The sequence below is a fragment of the Arachis ipaensis genome, chromosome B7 (genome assembly GCF_059453495.1).
Source record: "Arachis ipaensis isolate K30076 ecotype BB chromosome B7, ASM5945349v1, whole genome shotgun sequence".
NCBI classification, from domain to species: Eukaryota; Viridiplantae; Streptophyta; class Magnoliopsida; order Fabales; family Fabaceae; genus Arachis; species Arachis ipaensis.
Window position 1 is genome coordinate 73,906,785 of NC_142442.1, and position 22,971 is coordinate 73,929,755.

Here is a 22,971-nt window from a genome sequence, read left to right on the forward strand (position 1 = left end):
TTTTGCGTCTGTCACTAACGCCCAGCAATCGCGAGTTTGAAGCTCGTCACAGTCATTCAATCATTGAATCCTACTCGAAATACCACAGACAAGGTTTAGACTTTCCGGATTCTCTTGAAAGACGCCATCATTCTAGCTTACACCACGAAGATTTCGATTAAGAGATCTAAGAGATACTCATTCAATCTAATGTAGAACGGAAGTGGTTGTCAGTCACGCGTTCATAGGGAATGATGATGATTGTCACGTTCATCACATTCAGGTTGAAGAGCAAATGAATATCTTAGAAGCGAAATAAGATGAATTGAATAGAAAACAGTAGTACTTTGCATTAATCTTTGAGGAACAGCAGAGCTCCACACCTTAATCTATGGAGTGCAGAAACTCTACCGTATGAAAATACATAAGTAATGATGAAGTTCATTGGTCTCGGCCCCAGAGGGGAACCGGAGTAACCAAGACTGTGAATACAATGATAAAAAGTTCTATTTATAATAAACTAGTCACTAGGGTTTACAGGAGTAAGTAATTGATGCATAAATCCACTTCCGGGGCCCACTTGGTGTGTGCTTGGGCGGAGCTTGAATGTTACACGTGTAGAGGTCATTCCTGGAGTTGAACGCCAGTTTTGATGCCAGTTTGGGCGTTGAACTCTACTTTGCAACTTGTTTCTGGCGCTGGACGCCAGAATTGGGCAGAGAGCTGGCGTTGAACGCCAGTTTGCGTCATCTAAACTTGGGCAAAGTATGGACTATTATATATTTCTGGAAATCCCTGGATGTATACTTTCCAACGCAATTAGAAGCGTGCCATTTCGAGTTCTGTAGCTCCAAAAAATCCACTTTGAGTGCAGGGAGGTCAGAATCCAATAGCATCAGTAGTCCTTCTTCAACCTCTGAATCTGATTTTTGCTCAAGTCCCTCAATTTCAGCCAGAAAATACCTGAAATCACAGAAAAACACACAAACTCATAGTAAAGTCCAGAAATGTGAATTTAACATAAAAACTAATGAAAACATCCCTAAAAGTAACTAGATCCTACTAAAAATATACTAAAAACAATGCCAAAAAGCGTATAAATTATCCGCTCATCACAACACCAAACTTAAATTGTTGCTTGTCCCCAAGCAACTGAAAATCAAATAGGATAAAAAGAAGAGAATATACTATAAATTCCAAACTATCAATGAAACAGAGCTTCAATCATATGAGCGGGACTTATAGCTTTTTGCCTCTTGAATAGTTTTGGCATCTCACTTCATCCATTGAAGTTCAGAATGATTGGCATCTATAGGAACTCAGAGTTTAGATAGTGTTATTGACTCTCCTAGTTCAGTATGATGATTTTTGAACATAGCTATTTTATGAGTCTTGGCCGTGGCCCTAAGCACTTTGTTTTCCAGTATTACCACCGGATACATAAATGCCACAGACACATAATTGGGTGAACCTTTTCAGATTGTGACTCAGCTTTGCTAAAGTCCCCAATTAGAGGTGTCCAGGGTTCTTAAGCACACTCTTTTTTTGCTTTGGATCTTGACTTTAACCGCTCAGTCTCAAGTTTTCACTTGACACCTTCACGCCACAAGCACATGGTTAGGGACAGCTTGGTTTAGCCGCTTAGGCCAGGATTTTATTCCTGTAGGCTCTCCTATCCACTGATGCTCAAAGCCTTGGGATCCTTTTTATTTGCCCTTGCCTTTTGGTTTTAAGGGTTATTGGCTTTTTGCTTTTGCCTCTTGGTTTTAAGAGCTTTTGGCTTTTTCTGCTTGCTTTTTCTTTTTCTTTCTTTTTTTTTTCGCCTATTTTTATTTTTATTTTTATTTTTTATTTTTTTTTCTGCAAGCTTTGTTCTTTGCTGCTTTTTCTTGCTTCAAGAATCATTTTTATGATTTTTCAGATTATCAAATAACATGTCTCCTAGTCATCATTCTTTCAAGAGCCAACATATTTAACATTCTTAAACAACAACTTCAAAAGACATATGCACTGTTCAAGCATACATTCAGAAAACAAGAAGCATTGTCACCACATCAATATAATTAAACTAAGTTCAAAGATAAATTCAAAACTCATGTACTTCTTGTTCTTTTGAATTAAAACATTTTTTATTTAAGAGAGGTGATGGATTCATAGGACATTCATAACTTTAAGACAAAGTTACTAACTACTAATGATCATGTAATGAAGACACAAACACAGATAAGCACTTAACATAGAAAACAAAAAATAGAGAAAGTAAGAACAAGGAATGAATCCACCTTAGTGATGGTGGCGTTTCCTTCTTGAGGAACCAATGATGTCCTTGAGCTCTTCTATGTCTCTTCCTTGTTTTTGTTGCTCCTCCCTCATTGCTTTTAGATCTTCTCTAATTTCATGAAGGATGATGGAGTGTTCTTGATGTTCCACCCTTAATTGTCCCATGTTAGAACTTAATTCTCCTAGGGAGGTGTTGATTTGCTCCCAATATTTATGTGGAGGGAAGTGCATCCCCTGAGGTATCTCAGGGATCTCTTGATTTGCAGCCACATGTTCTACCACTGAGCTATAGACCCTTGAGATGAATCTTTCCATCTCCCATGACTCGGAGGTGGAAGCAATTGTCTTCCCTTTCCTCTTTCTTGAGGTTTCTCTGGCCTTAGGTGCCATTAATGGTTATGGAAAAATAAAAAAAGCTATGCTTTTACCACACCAAACTTAGAATGTTGCTCGCCCTCGAGCAAAAGAAGAAAGAATAGAAGAAGAAGAAGAAGATATGGAGGAGATGGAGGGATGTGTGTATTCGGCCATATGGGTGGGATTGGGTGGGAAGGAGATGTTGAATTTTGAAGGTAGGTGGGTGTATGGATGTGAGTGGTAAATGGAAAACAGAAGGGATGGTCATGAATGGAAAGAGAGATGATGAGGTAGGTGGGGATCATGTGGGGTCCACAGATCCTGAGATGATTCTGTGGGGTCCACAGATCCTGAGATGATCCTGTGAGGTCTACAGATCTTGAGGTGTCAAGGCGTTTACATCCCTGCACCAATTTAGGCATGCAAAATGCCCTTGCACACAACTCTGGGCGTTCAACGCCAGATTGGTGCTTGTTCTGGGCGTTGAACGCCCATTTGTTGCCCATTTCTAGCGTTGAACGCTAGAACCATGCTTGTTCTGGGCGTTCAGTGCCAGCTCCTCTCCAGGGTGCAATTCTGGCGTTCAGCGCCCAAATGATGCCCATTTTGGCCGTTCAGCACCCAGATACTGCCCATTTTGGGCGTTCAGCGCCAAAACCATGCTCTGTTCTGGCATTGAACGCCAGGCAGATGCTTCCTCTTGGGTGTGATTTTTCTTCTGCTGTTTTTGATTCCGTTTTCAATTTATATATTTATTTTGTAACTCCACATGATCATGAACCTATAAAGACATATAACTAAGAAAAATATAGTTAGATAAATAAAAATTGGGTTGCTTCCCAACAAGCGCTTCTTTAATGTCAATAGCTTGACAGTGGGCTCTCATGGAGCCTCACAGAAGTTCAGAGCATTATTTAGACTCTCCAACACCAAACTTAGAGTTTGGATATGGGAGTTCAACACCAAATTTAGAGTTTGGTTGTGGCCACCCAACACCAAACTTAGAGTTTGACTGTGGGGGCTTTGTTTGACTCTGCTTTGAGAGAAGCTTTTTATGCTTCCTCTCCATGGATGCAGAGAGAGATCCTTGAGTTGTAAACACAAGGTTGTCCTCATTCAATTGAAGGATTAATTCTCCTCTGTCCACATCAATCACAGCTCTTGCTGTGGCTAGGAAAGGTCTTCCTAGGATGATGAATTCATCCTCTTCCTTTCCAGTATCCAGGACTATGAAATCAGCAGGGATGTAAAGGCCTTCAACCTTTACTAACACGTCCTCTACTTGTCTATAAGCCTGTTTTCTTGAATTATCTGCCATCTCTAATGAGATTTTAGCAGCTTACACCCCATAGATTCCCAGTTTCTCTATTACAGAAGGGCATGAGGTTTATCCCTGAACCAAGGTCACACAGAGCCTTAAAGATCATGGTGCCTATGGTACAAGGTATTATGAACTTTCCAGGATCCTGTCTCTTCTGAGGCAATGTCAGTTGATCCAGATCACTTAGTTCATTGGTGAGCAAGGGAGGTTCATCTTCCCAAGTCTCAATACCAAATAATTTGGCATTGAGCTTCATGATTGCACCAAGAAACTTGGCAGTTTGCTCTTCAGTAACATCCTCATTCTCTTCAGAAGAGGAATACTCATCAGAGCTCATGAAGGGCATAAGGAGGTTCAATGGAATCTCTATGGTCTTTAGATGAGCCTCAGAGTCCTTTGATTCCTCAGAGGGAAGCTCCTTATTGATCACTGGACGTCCCAGGAGGTCTTCCTCCTTGGGATTCACATCCTCTCCTTCCCTTACAGGTTCGGCCATGGTGCTTATGTCAATGGCCTTGCACTCTCCTTTTGGATTCTCTTCTGTATTGCTTGGGAGAGTACTAAGAGGGATTTCAGTGATCCTTTTACTCAGCTGGCCCACTTGTGCTTCCAGATTTCTAATGGAAGACCTTGTTTCATTCATGAAACTTGCAGTGGCCTTGGATAGATCAGAGACTAAGTTTGCTAAATTAAAAGTATTTTGTTCAGAGTTCTCTGTCTGTTGCTGAGTGGATGATGGAAAGGGTTTATTATTGTTAAACCTGTTTCTTCCACCATTATTAAAGCCTTGTTGAGGCTTTTGATCCTTCCATGAGAAATTTGGATGATTTCTCCATGATGAGTTATAGGTGTTTCCATAAGGTTCACCTAAGTAATTCACCTCTGCTATTGCAGGGTTCTCAGGATCATAAGCTTCTTCTTCAGGAGAAGCCTCTTGAGTACTGTTGGATGCAGCTTGCATTCCATTCAGACTCTGAGAAATCATATTGACTTGCTGAGTCAATATTTTGTTCTGAGCCAATATGGCATTCAGAGTATCAACTTCAAGAACTCCCTTCTTCATAGGCATCCCATTACTCACAGGATTCCTCTCAGAAGTGTACATAAACTGGTTATTAGCAACCATGTCAATGAGTTCTTGAGCTTCTGCAGGCATTTTCTTTAGGTGAATGGATCCACCTGCAGAAGTATCCAATGACATCTTAACTAATTCAGACAGACCATCATAGAATATATCCAGGATGGTCCATTCTGAAAGCATGTCAGAAGGACACTTTTTGGTCAGTCCTTTGTATCTCTCCCAAGCTTCATAAAGGGATTCACCTTTCTTCTGTCTGAAGGTTTGAACATCCACTCTAAGCTTGCTCAGCTTTTGAGGAGGAAAGAACTTGGCTAAGAAAGCCTTGACCAGCTTATCCCAAGAGTTCAGGCTGTCTTTAGGTTGAGAATCCAACCATATTCTAGCTCTGTCTCTTACAGCAAAAGGGAAAAGCATGAGCCTGTAGACTTCAGGATCCACTCCATTAGTCTTAACAGTATCACATATCTGCAAGAATTCAGTTAATAACTGAAAAGGATCTTCAGATGGAAGTCCATGAAACTTGCAGTTTTGCTACATCAGAGAAACTAATTGAGGTTTCAGCTCAAAGTTGTTTGCTCCAATGGCAGGACTGGAGATGCTTTTTCCATGTAAATTGGAATTAGGTGCAGTAAAGTCACCAAGCATCCTCCTTCATTATTATTATTTTTGGCTGTCATCTCCTCCTCCTGTTCGAAAATTTCTCAAAGGTTATCTCTGGATTATTGTATTTTAGCTTCTCTTAGTTTCTTTTTCAGAGTCCTTTCAGGTTCTGGATCTGCTTCAACAAGAATGTTCTTGTCCTTGCTCCTGCTCATATGACAAAGAAGAGGGCACAGAAAAATAATAATAATAGGGATCCTTTTTACCACAGTATAGAGGTTCCCTTATGTGAGTAGAAGAAAAGAAGAAGAAATTCGAACACTGCTAGAAGAGGGGGTTCGAATTTGGTGAGTGATGTGAGGAAGAGATGTTAGTAGATGAATAAATAAATAGAATAAGATGAGAGAGAGAGAGGATTTTCGAAAATAATTTTTTTGAAAAAGAGTTAGTTGATTTTTGAAAATAGTTTTTGAAAAAAGTTATTGGTTTTCGAAAATAAAAATCAAAAATTAAAATAATTAGTTAATTAAAAAGAAATTTTGAAAAAGAGGGAAGATATTTTCAAAAATTAGAGAGAGAGAGTTAGTTAGGTGGTTTTGAAAAAGATGAGAAACAAACAAAAAGTTAGTTAGTTAGTTGAAACAAATTTTGAAAAGATAAGAAGTTAGGAAGTTAGAAAAGATATTTTGAAATCAAATTTTGAAAAAGATAGGATAAGATGTTTTTGAAAAGATATGATTGAAATTAGTTTTTGAAAAAGATTTGATTTTTAAAATCTCAATTAATGACTTGATTCACAAGAAATCACAAGATATGCTTCTAGAACTTAAAGTTTGAATCTTTCTTAACAAGCAAGTAACAAACATAAAATTTTTGAATCAAAGCATTAATTGATTATGTTATTTTCGAGAATTATGTGATAAAGATAAGAAAAAGATTTTTGAAAAACATTTTTATAATTTTTGAAAATAACTAAGAAAAATGAAAAAGATTTGATTTTTGAAAAAGATTTTGAAAAAGATAAGATTTTTAAATTGAAAATTTGATTTGACTCATAAAAACAACTAGATTTTAAAAATTTTTGAAAAAGTCAAATCTTATTTTCGAAATTTTAAGAGAAAAAAAAGGAAAGATATTTTTTTGATTTTTGAATTTTTATGATGAGAGAGAAAAACAAGAAAAATGATGCAATGCATGAAAGTTATGGATCAAAACATGTGATGCATGCAAGGATGCTATGAATGTCAAAATGAACACCAAGAACACTTTGAATGTCAGGATGAACACCAAGAACATATTTTTGAAAAATTTTTAATGCAAGGAAAACATGCAAGACACCAAACTTAGAATTCTTTAATGCTTAGACACTAAGAATTCAAGAATGCATATGAAAAACAAGAAAAGACACAAAACATGCAAATGCAAAGATCAAACAAGAAGACTTACCAAGAACAACTTGAAGATCATGAAGAACACTATGAATTTTCGAAAAATGCAAGATGCACATGCAATTGACTCCAAACTTATATCATGACTCCAGACTCAAACAAGAAACAGAAAAATATTTTTGATTTTTATGATTTTCTATTTTTTTTTTTGATTTTTCTCGAAAATTAATTTGAAAAATGAAAATAAGGATTCCAAAATTTTTAATATGAATTCCAGGAATCTTGCCATGTTAGTCTAAAGCTTCAGTCCAGGAATTAGACATGGCTCACTAGCCAGCCAAGCTTTCAATGAAAGCTCCAGTCCAAAACACTAGACATGGCCAATGGCCAGCTAAGCTTCAGCAGATATGGATACTTTTCAAGTATAGAGCAACTAAGTGTGTGAGAATCTCTTCTTTTGTGATGGTAAGTTGAAACCCCAGTCCAAAAGATTAGACATGGCTTACAGCCAGCCAGGATTCAATAAATCATCATGAAACACTAGAATTCATTCTTAAAAATTCTGAAGAAAAATATATTTTTGAAAATATTTTTATTTAAAAATTTTTTTTTTCGAAAACAAAAGGAAAATTTTTGAAAGATTTTTGAAAAATTTTTTGAAAATAAAACAAAAAGAAAATTACCTAATCTGAGCAACAAGATGAACCGTCAGTTGTCCAAACTCGAACAATCCCCGGCAACGGCGCCAAAAACTTGGTGCGCAGAAATTGTGATTACACTTTGATTATGTAAAATTCATCGCTCTTTCTTTCCCTGGTAGTGGCGCCAAAAACATGATGCCAATACCATGGTTCACAAATTCGCACAACTAACCAGCAAGTGCACTAGGTCGTCCAAGTAATACCTTACGTGAGTAAGGGTCGAATCCCACGGAGATTGTTGGTATGAAGCAAGCTATGGTCACGTTGTAAATCTTAGTCAGGTGGATATAAAATAGTAATGGGGTTTTCGAAAATAATTAATAAAATAGGGATAGAAATACTTATGTAAATCATTGGTGAGAATTTCAGATAAGCGAATAGAGATGCTTTCGTTCCTCTGAACCTCTGCTTTCCTGCTATCTTCATCCAATCAGTCTTACTCCTTTCCATGGCTGGCTTTATGCAAGGGCATCACCGTTGTCAGTGGCTACATCCCCTCCTCTTAGTGAAAATGATCAACGCACCCTGTCACGGCACGGCTATTCATCTGTCGGTTCTCGATCATGTTGGAATAGGATTCACCCTCCTTTTGCGTCTGTCACTAATGCCCAGCAATCGCGAGTTTGAAGCTCGTCACAGTCATTCAATCATTGAATCCTACTCGGAATACCACAGACAAGGTTTAGACTTTCCGGATTCTCTTGAATGCCGCCATCATTCTAGCTTACACCACGAAGATTCCGATTAAGAGATCTAAGAGATACTCATTCAATCTAATGTAGAACGGAAGTGGTTGACAGGCACGCGTTCATAGGGAATGATGATGATTGTCATGTTCATCACATTCAGGTTGAAGAGCAAATGAATATCTTAGAAGCGAAATAAGATGAATTGAATAGAAAACAGTAGTACTTTGCATTAATCTTTGAGGAACAGCAGAGCTCCACACCTTAATCTATGGAGTGCAGAAACTCTACCGTATGAAAATACATAAGTAATGATGAAGTTCATTGGTCTTGGCCCCAGAGGGGAACCGGAGTAACCAAGACTGTGAATACAATGATAAAAAGTTCTATTTATAATAAACTAGTCACTAGGGTTTACAGGAGTAAGTAATTGATGCATAAATCCACTTCTGGGGCCCACTTGGTGTGTGCTTGGGCTGAGCTTGAATGTTACACGTGTAGAGGTCATTCCTGGAGTTGAACGCCAGTTTTGATGCCAGTTTGGGCGTTGAACTCCACTTTGCAACTTGTTTCTGGCGTTGGACGCCAGAATTGGGCAGAGAGCTGGCGTTGAACGCCAGTTTGCGTCATCTAAACTTGGGCAAAGTATGAACTATTATACATTGCTGGAAAGCTCTGGATGTCTACTTTCCAACGCAATTCAAGGCGTGCCATTTCGAGTTCTGTAGCTCCAGAAAATCCACTTTGAGTGCAGGGAGGTCAGAATCCAACAGCATCAGCAGTCCTTCTTCAACCTCTGAATCTGATTTTTGCTCAAGTCCCTCAATTTCAGCCAGAAAATACCTGAAATCACAGAAAAACACACAAACTCATAGTAAATTCAAGAAATGTGAATTTAACATAAAAACTAATGAAAACATCCCTAAAAGTAACTAGATCCTACTAAAAACATACTAAAAACAATGCCAAAAAGCGTATAAATTATCCACTCATCAGTCGTCTTCTCAAGGAATTGCAGGGAGATGTTCTTATTATTGGTTATGAGTCTTGTAAATTGGGGGTTTTTAAGATAAGGAACAGGTAATTTAAATGACAAGAAAAATAAATTAATAATAATAAAATCTCTTGACAAGGTATGAAAATTAGAAGTCCTATCCTAGTTATCCTTATCAATTGTGATGAGAATTGGAATTTTTTCCCACTTTGTTAACCTCTAACTATGAAGGTAAGTTAAGTGGATGAATTAATTTTGATTCCTCAGGTCCTAGTCATTCCTTGGGAAAGGCTAGAGTTATTAAAATTCGAATTAATTCTTGAAGAATTCCAATTTTCAGTCAATAATGAGTTTGATAACTCAAGTGTCTCCAATGACTCAACCAAAGCCAAAAGGGAAAAATCCAAACTATTTATATCATAAATAAAAGAGAGCAATCATAAATCTGAAATACCTCAAATTGCATTAAGTAAAGAAAATCAATCTAAACATAAAGAGTTCATAAACTAAATTGATAAATAAATAAAAGGAACATTGAACCTGAGAAGAATTTGAAATCCTAAATCCTTTAAGAGGAATCCTAATCCTAAATCCTAAGAGAGAGGAGAGAACCTCTCTCTCTAAAAACTACATCTAAATCCTAAAATTGTGTGTGTGAAAGCATGATTATGAATGGATGCATTCCCCCACTTTATAGCCTCTAATCTGTATTTCAGGACCAAAAATTGGGTCAAAAACAGCCCAGAAATCGCCCCCAGCATATTCTGGTACGTACAGGTCACGGGAAAGTGGCGCGGAAGCGTCGTCCACGCGTTTGCATGGATTGCGTTTCTGCCAGGTCACGCGTCTGCATGATTCAGGCGTTCGTGTCGCCTGGCATCGAGGCAGCTATGGCAAATTATATATCGTTGTGAAGTCCCAGAGTTAACTTTCCAATGCAACTGGAACCATCTCATTTGCACCTCTGTAGCTCAAGTTATGACCGTTTGAGTGCGAAGAGGTCAGGTTGGACAGCTTAGCAATTTCTTCAACTTCTTGTATTCCTTCCACTTTTGCATGCTTCCTTTCTATCCTTGATAAACCAATATTTCATGATTTATCTTGTGCTCAATTGAGTGATTTTTATCAACTCTTTACCCACTTATTCATACTATTTGCATGGTTTTATATTTGCCTTCCTAATTATGTGCTTTGATTAAAAACATGTTTCTTTGGCCTTAAGTTCCCTATGTTTAATCCTCTCTTATCACCATTAGATGCCTTGATATGTGTGTTAAGTGATTTCAGAGATTATAGGGTAGGAATGGCTCAGAGGATGGAAAGGAAGCATGCAAAAGCAGAAGGAATACAAGAAGTTGAAGGAACTGCAAAGCTGTCAGCCTGACCTCTTCGCATTCAAACAGTCATAACTTGAGCTACAGAGGTCCAAACGATGTGGTTCTAGTTGCGTTGGAAAGCTAACGTCTGGGGCTTCAATTTGATATATAATATGCCATAGTTGCCCTGATGCTAGGCGACGCAATCGCATGATCCATGCGGACGCGTCGCAGTGACGAAAAACCAGCGTGGCAGATTTCCTCTCCGGCGATTTTTGGGCTGCTTTTGACCCAGTTTTCAGCCCAGAACACACAGATTAGAGGCTATAAAGTGGGAGAATGTACCCATTTATAAAACAAGCTTTCACATTCACAATTTTAGGAGTAGATGTAGTTTTTAGGAGTAGATGTAGTTTTTCAAAAATCTTATCTTATCTTATTTCAAATTCAAATTTCAAATTTAAATCTTTTTCAAAAATCAAATTTCAAATCTTATCTTATCTTAGTTTTAAATTTCAAAACCAAATCTTTTCAAAAAAATTAAATCTTTTTCAAATATTTATCTTTTTTTTTTTCAAATTCAAAATTCAAAATTTAAAATTCAAATTTCAAAACCTTATCTTTTCTTATTTCAAATTCAAATTTTAAAATTCAATTTCAAAATTTAAAATTTAAAATTTCAAATCTTTTTAAATTAGAAACTAACTTTTTTATTTTGATTTCAAATCTTTTTAATTTTAAAACTTATCTTTTCTTAACTTCCTTATCTTATCTTTCTTACCTAACTTGTCTTATCTTTTCTATCTTATCTTCTTTTAAATTTTAAAATTAAATCTTTTTCAAATATTTTCAATTCTTATCTTATCTTGTTGACTTTTTCAAATAATTTTAAAATCAAATCTTTTCTAATCTTCTATCTTATCTTATTTTTAAATTTTTCTTAATTAGTTACTTGTTTTCTCTCTCTTCTTTTTTAAAACTTCCTAACTAATTCCTCTCTCTTCTAATTTTTGAAATTTTTTTCTATTTCTCTCACTTCTTTTTCGAAATTTATTAATTAATTTTCAATTCTTTTCAATTAATTAACCTTATTTTCGAATTTAATTAATAAATAAATTAAAAACAAAAATATTTTAATTACAATTTACATTCTTTCTCTTCTTCTACCTTTCTTCATCATGAACCCAAATGGAAATGAAGAGTTTAGAAGAACTCTAGGATCTTATACAGCTTCCACTCCTGACTTCTAGGAAGTAGCATTAGCATACCTCCTATTGGAGTAGCTAACTTTAAGCTCAACCCACAGTTAATCATTCTAGTGCAGCAAAACTGCCAATTTCATGAATTTCCACAAGAAGAGCCCATGGAATTCCTTGCAGAATTCCTATAATATTCTGACACAGTATAAACTGAGGGAGTAGACCAGGATGTCTATAGACTGATGCTTTTTTCCTTTGCTATTAAAGACCAGGCAAAGAGGTGGTTAGACAACCAACCCAAGTCTAGCTTAGAAACATGGAATCAGCTGGTGGACAAGTTTTTGAATCAATACTTTCCTCCAAGGAAGCTGACCCAGTTGAGACTAGACATCCAAGGCTTCAAACAAAGAGATAATGAATCCCTTTATGATGCTTGGGTGAGATATAAGATGATGCTACAAAAATTCCCTACTAAAATGTTTTCAGAATGGGTAAAGTTAGACATCTTCTATTATGGACTCACAGATACGGCTAAGATGTCCTTAGACCATTCTGCTGGTGGTTCAATCCACATGAACAACACCATTGAAGAAGCTCACGAGCTCATTGAGACAGTTGCCAGCAATCAGCATCTATACTCATCTAATGAGACTCTAGTGAAAGGAGAGGTTAAGACAGTGTCCACTGAGTCAGACCCTCCTGAGCAAAGTGAGTCATTAACCCAACAACTGCACTCCCTTGCACAATAAACGTTGAAATTGCAAGAGATGTTGCAAGAAGCCTGAGCCTCTAACAAGAATATAGAGGCACAATTGAGTCAAGGTAGACAGCACTTATCTGAACAGATAAGAGAAGAGTGTCAAGCTCTTCAATAAGGGAGTACCCTGAACACCCAACCTCAAAATAGTATGAGGCAAGGAGATGAAGAAATGGCAGCAGACGAATAAGCTGCAGCCCAAGGTACCATCAGGGGCATTAAATGCCCAGAAAGGATGGCAGCCAGGGCATCCAACGCCCAGAAGGGGCCAGCCCAGGCATTGAATGCCAGCCCAAGGGAGACCAGACATGTGTAAGTGTTGGGAACACCTCTCCTAAGCAGCTTGGTGACCCTTCTTTAGGAACTATGGACACTCACCCTGCACCACTCATGGCCCTTGAGTACAAGGCCAAGTTACCATACCCTCAAAGACTCCAGAAAGCAGAAAAGGATAGGCAATTTGCCAAATTCTTAGAAGCTTTTAAGAAGCTAGAGATCAAAATTCCCTTTACAGATGCTCTTGAACAGATGCCTTCATATGCTAAGTTCATGAAGGAAATACTGAACAACAAGAGGGATTAGAGGGAAATAGAGATAGTAGCTCTTACTAAGGAGTGCAATGTAGTCATACAGAGGAACCTTCCTCAGAAACTGCAAAGACACCCTAACATGCTTCTCAGAGACACAGAAGTGAATCCAAGAGAAAAGTGTCTGGCCCTCTAATAAACCACTATTTTATGGTTTATCTTGTGCTCAATTGAGTGGTTTTTATCTACTCTTTACCCACTTATTCATACTATTTGCATGGTTTTACATTTGCCTTCCTAATTATGTGCTTTGATTGAAAACATGCTTCTTTGATCTTATATTTGCTTATTATTAATCTTCTCTTATTACCATTAGATGCCTTGATATGTGTGTTAAGTGTTTTTAGATATTATAAGGCAGGAATGGCTTGGAGGATGGAAAGGAAGCATGCAAAAGTGGAAGGAATGCAAGAAGTTGGAGAAATTGCTAAGTTGTCCAGCCTGACCTCTCTGCACTCAAACGGCTATAACTTTAGCTACAGAGGTTCAAATGATGCGGTTCCAGTTGCGTTGGAAAGCTAATATCCGGGGCTTCAATTTGATATATAATATGATATAGTTCCACTGACGCTAAGCGATGCGACCGTGTGATCCATGCGGCTGCGTCACAGTGACGAAAATCAGCATATTTGAATTCTTCTCCAGTGATTTTCGGGCTGTTTTCGACCCAGTTCGCGGCCCAGAAAACACAGATTAGAGGCTATAAAGTGGGAGAATGCATCCATTCATGAGAAGGCTTTCACATTCACAATTTTAGGAGTAGATGTAGTTTTTAGAGAGAGAGGTTCTCTCCTCTCTCTTAGGATTAGGATTTAGGACTTCTCTTAGTTTTAAGAATGACTCTCAATCCCAGGTTTTTTATTTTTATTTAATTTATGAACTCTTCCATGTTACATATAATTTTCTTAATTAATGTTATTTGAGGTATTTCAATTTATGATTGCTGTTATTGTTGCTTTACATCTGAAGGCATTTTTATTCCAGTAGATTTACTTTTTCCCTTTTGGTTTTGGTTAAGAAATCAGTAACTCAGGAGTTATCCAACTCAACAGCATAATTGTTTATTGTTATCTTGCCAATTGAATTGAACTTCAATAATCCCAATCTTTTCTTAGGAAATAAATAGGATTCGAAGATCAAACTAATTAGTTCCTTTACTTTCCTTTACTTTAGTAAAGGTTGACTAAGTGGAATTAAGATTCATTTTTCATTATCATTGATAAGGATAACTTGGTCTGGACTTCCAATTTCTCTTACCTTGCCAAAGGTTTATTTTTCAGTTATTTATTTATTTTTATTGCTTTGAAAATATACCTGTGCCCATTGCCCAAACTCCAAATTTCCCCAATTTACAAACTCATAACCAATAATAAGAACATACCTCCCTGCAATTCCTTGAGAAGACGACCCGAGGTTTAAATATTCGGTTATCAATTTTAAAGGGGTTTGTTACTTGTGACAACCCAAACGTTTGTAAGAAAGGTTGATTGCTTGGTTTAGTAACTATACTTACAACGAGAGTTTCTATAACCTCTAAACCATCAATCTTCCGCTCTTTCACCCTCATTAGTACCAAGGAGGCTGAGCCTCAGATGGTACACACTGTTGAGGAACTAAATGAAGAAGGGACTCAAGAAGAGGCTGGGAGCATATTGTTGCACGCCCCTCTTATGGGAAGGAAGCCTGAAGTACCACACCCTCAGATGCCCAAAAAGGAGACCAAGGATGAACAATGCTCACAATCCTTAGAAGGCTCTGAAAAGATGAAAATCAATATTCCTTTTGTTGAGGTTATGGAACAATAGTCTCTATCTATTAGAAGAAACCTCTTGATGCTGAGAGGCGAATTAGTGATGAGGTTACAGAAGGATTACATGGTTATCAAGGTCCTTCAACCTCCACTACCCCCTGACAAAGGAGGTATTTCTATGCAGAGTACAATACTGGAGCCTCCTCCCCTGGTGAAAACTCATACAGTTTCTCCAAACATCAAACTTAAATTTGGTGTTGGGCAATCATCACCCACCAAAGAGGAAGGTCCAAAGAGGAAAATGCATAGGGGATGGAGAAACAATACATACCCTACCCTACCAAGCAAGGAGAATATAGCTCATCACACTAAAAGAAAGCTTGTTAGGAAGAATTCAAATCTGAGGGCACTAATCTCCTTCTCTTCTCCCATTGAGTCATTTCTGTTAACCAACTAGAAGAAGAGGAAGAAAGTCAGCAATCGAGTGTCAAGCTAATGACATTAAAGAAGCGCTTCTTGGGAGGCAACCCAACCATGAGTAAAGTATTTACGTTCTTATTTCTTTTGTTTATTTTTATTTGAGTTTATTTTAGTTTATTTTTAGAGATTTCCCTTGCTTTTTAATGTTTGTGATCATGTGCAATAGTCAGAATAGAGAACAAAAAGGTTCAGCAATGAAAACAGAACACTCTGAATGGAGTGTCTTGTTGGCATTGAACGCCAGCTAGGGAGCCATGCTGGGCGTTCAACGCCCAAGGAAGCAGAAAACTTAGCGTTGAACGCCAGGAAGGAGTCCCTCTTGGGCGTTCAATGCCATAACTGGAAGGAAAGCTGGCGTTGAATGCCAGTCATGGTGTGGTAGGCTGGTAGCTGGCATTCAACACCCATATGGAGGGCAGGAAATTCAGTTGCCCTAGCCTCTCAGAACCAGTAGGTCCCACATAATCTCCACCTACACCACCCTCTTCTACTCTATTCTTCCCTATTGTTCATATTTGCTCGAGGACGAGCAAAACTCTTAAGTTTGGTGTTGCAAAACCTTTGCTTTTTTACTTCTATCACTCCTAAGTATGGCACCAAAGACTGGTGAAATCTCAAGGAAGAGGAAGGAAAAGGCAATTGCCTCACTTCCCTCACCTCATTTGTCACCTATGCAATTCAGCTGGAATTGTCATAGAAGAGGACAAGCCCATCACTAAAAGAAGGATGGAGCATGTTAGAGAGCCGGCACATGGACCACAGTAAGAGCATGTGGAGCCGCCTCAATAGAAATCCCTGAGATGCCTCAAAGGATGTATTTTCCTACCCAAAATTTTTTGGGATCAACTGAATGCCTCTCTGGGAGAGTGGATCTCAAACGTGGAGCAACTGAGGTTGGAACATCAAGAGCACTCCACCATCCTCCATGAAATAGAGAAGATTAGAGAGCTCCGAGGGAAGAACAACAGAGACAAGGGAGTGACATTGAAGAGATGAAGCACAACATTGGATTCTCAAGAAGGAGTAACAGGCGCCATCACTAAGGTGGATTTATTCTCTTAATTCCCTTTTCTCATGTTACTTTTTTCTGTTTTCTATTATGTTTTATTGTTTGTTCTCTTGTTCTTGTTGCATGATTATCTATATTTTATGGCTATAAAATGTTCCATATATCCCTCACCTTACTTAAAAGAAAAATTTTAATTGAAAAATAATTGAGAGATACATGAATTTTGAGTTATATAATAAGAATAGTCAATTATTTTGATGTGGTGGTATTGCTTTAGTTTTCTGAATGTATGAATAAATAGTGCATATTTGAAATTGAAATTAAGAAGGATGAAAAAGGGAAAGTATTATTGGTAATCTGAAAAATCCAAAAATTGATTCTTAAAGCAAGAAAAAGCAGCAAAAAGAAAAAGAAAAAGCACGATGCAAAAGAAAAAAATATATATATACATGCATGCGAAAAATATATATATATGGCAAAAAAATGAAAAATAAAAAGCAGAAAAAGCCAATAGCTCTTTAAAACAAAAAGCAAGAGCAAAAAGCCAATAATCCTTTAAACCAAAAGGCCAGGGTAAAAGAATCCAAAGATCCTAAGAGTGTGCTTAAGGACTCTGGACACCTCTATCTGAGGATTCTATCAAAGCTGAATCACAATCCGAAAGGGTTCACCCAATTAAAGTGTCTGTGGTATTTATGTATCCGGTGGTAATACTAAAAAATAAAGTGCTTAGGGTCACGGCCAAGACTCTGAAAGCTATGTTCAAGAAGAAAAAAGAACTGGACTAGGAGAGTCAATAATATCATCTGGATTCTAAGTTCCTAAAAAGACCAACACTTCTGAGTTTCAATGGATAGTGAGATGCCAAAACTATTCAAAAGCATAAAGCTACTAAGTCCCGCTCATCTAATTGAAACTAAGCTTCATTGAAAACTCAGAGATTTATTGTATCTTACTCTTCTTTTTATCCTACTGTGTTTTTGGTTGCTTTGGGACAAGCAACAGTTTAAGTTTGGTGTTGTGATGAGTGGATATTTTATACGCTTTTTTGCATCATTTTCATATAGTTTTTAGCATGTTTTGTTTAATAAGTTTTCATAGGTTTTAGTGTAAAATTCAAATTTTTGGATTCTACTTTGTGTGTTTTTACGCAATTTTAGGTATTTTTTACCTGAAATTCAGGAGCTGGAGCAAAAGTCTGATTCAAATGCAGAGAAAGCACTGCAGATGTTGTTCGGGTCTGACCTCCTTGCACTCGCATGAGCTTTTCTGGTGCTACAGACATCCAAATGGAGCGTTCTTAACAGCTATGGAAAGATAAATTTTATAGCTTTCTAGCAATATATAATAGTTCAGACTTTTCTTCAAAATTGAAGGCCCAAAACTAGTGTCCAACGCCCATTTCCTACCCGAGTCCAAGCGTCCAGCACCCAAAGGAGGAGACCAGCGTCCAAACGCCCAAAGAGGACCCCCTAGCTAGCATTCAACACCCTAGAGGCCTCCTAGCACGTGGATCTCATCAAAGCTCAGCCCAAATACTCATCAAGTGGGCCCCAGAAGTGAATTTTAGCACTAAAAGACTGTTTTACCCTTTCTTATGTAATCCTTAGTCATTAGCTTAGTATTTAAAGAACTTTTACACGATCTTCTAAAGAGGAGCTCATCATATTTCATTTTTCACATTGTATTTTCTATCGGTATGAGTTTCTACACCTCCTAGGTTGAGGGGACGAGTCCTGCTGAGTTTTATAGATTAATAAAAGTACTACTGTTTCTTTCTCAATTCGTGTTTGATTCTCTATTCTAAGACGTATCTTCGTTCTTCATCAATATAAATGCGTTGAACTGGCATAAGGTTATCACATTCTACATGGGTTCAGAGTGAGTCTTTCATCGGACAATGATGAACCCCCAGCTTGATTATACATCTCTTAGATGGCTAATCCACGACTTCGTTTGGGTCTTCTCGAGACACCAGTTCTACCGAAGTATGGGGAAATTAGGGTCTCCGGGGTAGAGGCTCGAACCCAAAGGCACAACATTCTCTGATCTGGAAGATCCGACCTTGTCTGTGGCATTTTGAGTACGATCATTAAGGAGAATGCACTGCAGGAGCCTCACCCTCAATCAGAATGGATCCGCACTAACCCTGGGGTTCAGATCTGGAGGAGTATTGACGGCTGCTCAAACCAGCATCAATCACATACAGCCTGCCATAGAGGAAATCATTCACAATTGAAGAAGACAGTAAGACTAGAGTTAATCATGAAGGACAAAGAATCTCCAAGCCTTAACAATCTTCTTATCACTGGTTACATTCAAATTCACAAAGTATTTTAAACTCTATTTCACTTTTACGCAATTCAACATATCAATCTAGTTCAGATCTCACAAATCCAACAACTCTTCTATCCACCTAACTAAGATCTGCAACATAACCATAGCTTGCTTTAAAACACAATCCTCGTGGGATCGACCCTGACTTGCTCAAGTATTACTTGGATGACCTAGTGCACTTGTTGGTTCAGTTATACGAAGTGTGGGAATTTGTACGGCTACCACATATCGTCCCCAAACAAATGGCCAAGCCGAAGTGTCTAATAGAGAAATTAAATGCATACTCGAGAAGATGGTTAAACCTCATAGGAGGGATTGGAGCTCTAGGCTTGGAGATGCACTATGGGCTTATCGGACGGCTTACAAGACACCGATTGGCATGAGTCCATTCTGGCTAGTCTACGGAAAAGCTTGTCATCTTTTGGTAGAGGTGGAACACAAGGCTTATTGGGTTGTGAAGGAATGTAACTCAGGATTGGGAGGAGCCAGAGTTGAAAGAAAATTCCAACTGGAAGAATTGGAGTGCATTCAGTTAGAAGCTTATGAAAACTCAAGGCACTACAAAGAAAAGGTAAAGGCGGTACGTGATCGGAACATCAAGAGAAGAGAGTTTAGAGCTGGCGATCAAGTCCTTCTCTATAACTCCATATTGAGATTGATGTCAGGCAAATTGAGGTCAAGATGGGATGGACCATATGTGGTGGAGAAAGTTGAACCATACGGCGTCGTCCACTTGAGCCATCCCTCAAACCCTACATTGTTCAAGGTCAATGGCCACCGTTTAAAATTTTATCATGGTACAAAAGTAAAGAACAACAAGGAGCTGGAGATCTTTCTCTTGAAAGGCTCGGCCAAGGAAGAGGATTGAGCTCATAGACCGTCCAACTTAAGAACGTTAAAGAAAAGTGCTAGGTGGGAGACAACCCACCATGGTATGATCTTCCTTATCTACAGTTTCTTTTACTTAGTTTTAGAGTCTTTAATTGATTTTCTTGAGTTCACTTTGCTTGTTTTGTGCTATAATTGTTTTTACTAATTCTAAGTAAAAAAAAAAAGGCGCAACTCATGCGTACGTGTGCCTGACGCGTATGCGTGACCGACCATGCTAGAACAGTGCGGAAAGGGTGCTGCTGCATGGTCCCAAAATAGAGAGTTGTGATGGAACCATGCGTGTGGGGTGCGAGGTGCATAAACCACCTGACGTGTATGCATCGCTAACGTGTACGCGTCCCCCAGCAATTTTCCTTACCCACGCGTGTGCGTGAACGATGCGCATGCATCATATGCTAATGCTGCAATGCTGATGCTGCCTTGTACAAAAAACAGAGACTTGCGCTGGAACCGTGCGGGTGGGGTGCTAGGCACACAACTCAACCCACGCGTTCGCCTCGCTAACGCGTACGCGTCATTTATTTTTTTTGGCCACCCACGCGTGGGCGTCAGCGACGTATACGCGTCACACTACTTTCATGAAAATGCTACTGCTGCATCATACAAAAACCACAGAGGTGATGGAACTGTGCAGGTTTCGTGCGTCTAGTGGTGCGTGGAATTAAACTTCGCACAACTGAACCAGCAAGTGCACTGGGCCGTCCAAGTAATACCTAAGTGAGTTAGGGTCGATCCCACGAGGATTGTGATTTGAAGCAAGCTACGGTTATCTTGTAGATCTTAGTAAGGCGGATAGAAAAGTTGTTTGTTTGTTTAAATGCATAAAAATAAAATAAATAAAACGTTACTCCGTTGATAGTGAATGCAATGATATGAAGATGGTTAAGGCTTGGAGATGCTTTGTTCTTCTGGATTACTCCGGTCTTACTATCTACTCTAACTGTGAATGATTTCTTCTATGGCAGGCTGTATGTGATCAACGCCTTTCTTAAGGGATCGCCAATGCTCCTCCAGATCTGAACCCCAGGGTTAGTGCGGATCCAGTCTTATTGAGGGTGAAGCTCCTGCAGTTCATTCTCCATAGTGATCCTACTCAAAATGCCACAGACAAGGTCGAATCTTCCGGATCAGAGAATGCTGCGCCTTTAGTTCTAGCCTCTACCGTAAAGACTCTAATCTCCCAGTACCTCAGCTGAACTAGTGTCTTGAGAAGTCCCTAACGAAATCATGGATTAGCCGTCTAAGAGATGTATAATCAAGCTAGTGGTTCATCATTGTCCGATGAAAGATTCACTCTGAACCTATATAGAATGAGATAACCTTGTGCCGGTTCAACGCATTCATAATGATGAAGAATGAATATACATCGTAGAATAGAGAATCAAACACGTATTGAGATAGAACAATAGTACTTTATTAATCCATAAAACTCAAATAAATACAATGATAAAACAAAAATATGACAGGTCCTCCCTTGAGTCTGTAAAATTTCTCAAATAAATACTAAGCTAATGACTAAGGATTACATAAGAAGGGTAAAACAGTCTTTTAGTGAGACAATCGACTTCTGGGGCCCTGACGTTAGTCTTTTTACCAGTAAAGAGAATCATAGAAACAGTTGCGTTGTAGATATAGTCTCTAAACCGACAAAAATCCCTACGTACAAATGTTTTGGGTGTCACAAGTAACAAACCCCTTTAGAAATTATTAACCGAGTATTCAAACCTCGGGTCGTCTTCTCAAGGAACTGCGAGGAAGTATGTTCTTATTATTGGCTATAAAGGTTGTAATCGGGGTTTAGAAGATGAGAAGCAAGTAATTTAAATGACAAGTAAAGTAAATGGCAATTAAAATAAATAAATACTGTAAAGCAAACTTTTGGCAAGGTAAGAGAAGTTGGAGGTCCAACGTAGCTATCTCTCTCAACTATAATGAAAGTTGAATCTAAACTCCACTTGGTCAACCTTTACTAGGGCAAAGGAAAGTTAGGGGACTAATTAAATTGACCTTTGAATCCTATTTATTTCCTAAGAAAAGGTTGGGATTACTTAAGTTCAGCTCAATTAGCAAGATAACGATTATCAATTATGTTGAGTTTAATAACTGTTGAGTTACTGAATTCTTAACCAGGACCAAAAGGGGAAAAAGTAAAATTGCTGGAATAATAAAAATATTCTTAGATGGGAAGCAATGGTAACTTAAATCAAAGAGAACAATCATAAACTGAAAATATCTCAAATATTATTAATTCAAATATAATCTGCAATATGGAAGAAATTCATAAATTCAATGATTAATTCAAGTGCTGGAATAAATAAAAGTAAAAGAAAGCTAAAACAAAAGAACGTAAAACCTGGATTGAGAGTCACTCTTAAAACAAGAAGAAATCCTAAATCCTAATCCTAAAGAGAGAGAGGAGAAGATCTCCCTCTCAACTAAATCTAAATCATTGAAAAATAAAATATGCTAACTCCCTTTGAATGGATGCATTCCTACACTTTATAACCTCTAGTCTATGCCGTCTGTACTTGGATCTGGGCCAAAAAGGGCTTCAGAAATCGCTATGAGCGTTTTCTGCAATTTCTGGTGCGTGGCCTCTGTCATGCGTCTGCGTGAGTCACACGGTCGCGTCATTTGGAGCTTTTCCTTGCCACGCGGTTGCGTCAGTCATGCGACCGCGTCATGTGCGTTCTGCTTAAGGCGCGCGGTCGCGTCAGTCATGCGGCCGCGTCGCTGCTGATTCGTGCTTGGCACGCGATCGCTTCGTCCATGCGGTCGCGTGGATACCAGTTTCCATAAAGCTCCGTTTTGCTTTCTCCTTCCTATTTTGTATGTTTCCTTTTCCATCTTTAAGTCATTTTGCCTTAGAAAATCTGAAACTACTCAACACACTAATCACGGCATCGAATGGAAATAAAGGCAATTAAAATAATTAACTTTTTAAAACTTAGGAAACATGTTTTTCACAATATGACATAATAAGGAAGGGAAAGTAAAACCATACAGTTAATGTGAATAAGTAGGTGAAGGATTGTATAAATCACTCAAATTAAGCACAAAAGAACTCATGAAATATGGGTTTATCAACCTCCCCACAGTTAAACACTAGCATGTCCTCATGCTAAATCCAAGGTAAATAATTAAGGTTAAAGTGATGGAATGTCATGCAATGCAACCTAATTTAAATGCAACTACCTAAATGAATGATGCATCATGCAACTCTAATTTATTTACTCATATATAAAGCTTACATGTAGC

At 38.1% G+C, this 22,971-nt stretch overlaps 1 protein-coding gene and 1 non-coding gene across 2 annotated transcripts; both read left to right on the forward strand.

The window, feature by feature from the left end:
- Nucleotides 1-5,192: 5,192 nt before the first annotated feature.
- Nucleotides 5,193-5,300, forward strand: LOC148553000 (small nucleolar RNA R71). The gene has a single exon (XR_015892817.1). It is a non-coding gene; the product is annotated as a small nucleolar RNA R71 (small nucleolar RNA).
- A 13,814-nt stretch (nucleotides 5,301-19,114) lies between these two features.
- On the forward strand, nucleotides 19,115-19,690 carry LOC107624659 (uncharacterized). The gene has a single exon (XM_016327116.1). It carries the CDS (start codon nucleotides 19,115-19,117, stop codon nucleotides 19,688-19,690), a length of 576 nt encoding a protein of 191 aa, XP_016182602.1.
- The last annotated feature ends 3,281 nt before the right edge of the window (nucleotides 19,691-22,971 follow it).

Excerpts from the sequence above, each read along its gene's own strand:
- LOC107624659 (XM_016327116.1), top strand. The coding sequence starts at position 19,115 with ATGGTTAAACCTCATAGGAGGGATTGGAGCTCTAGGCTTGGAGATGCA.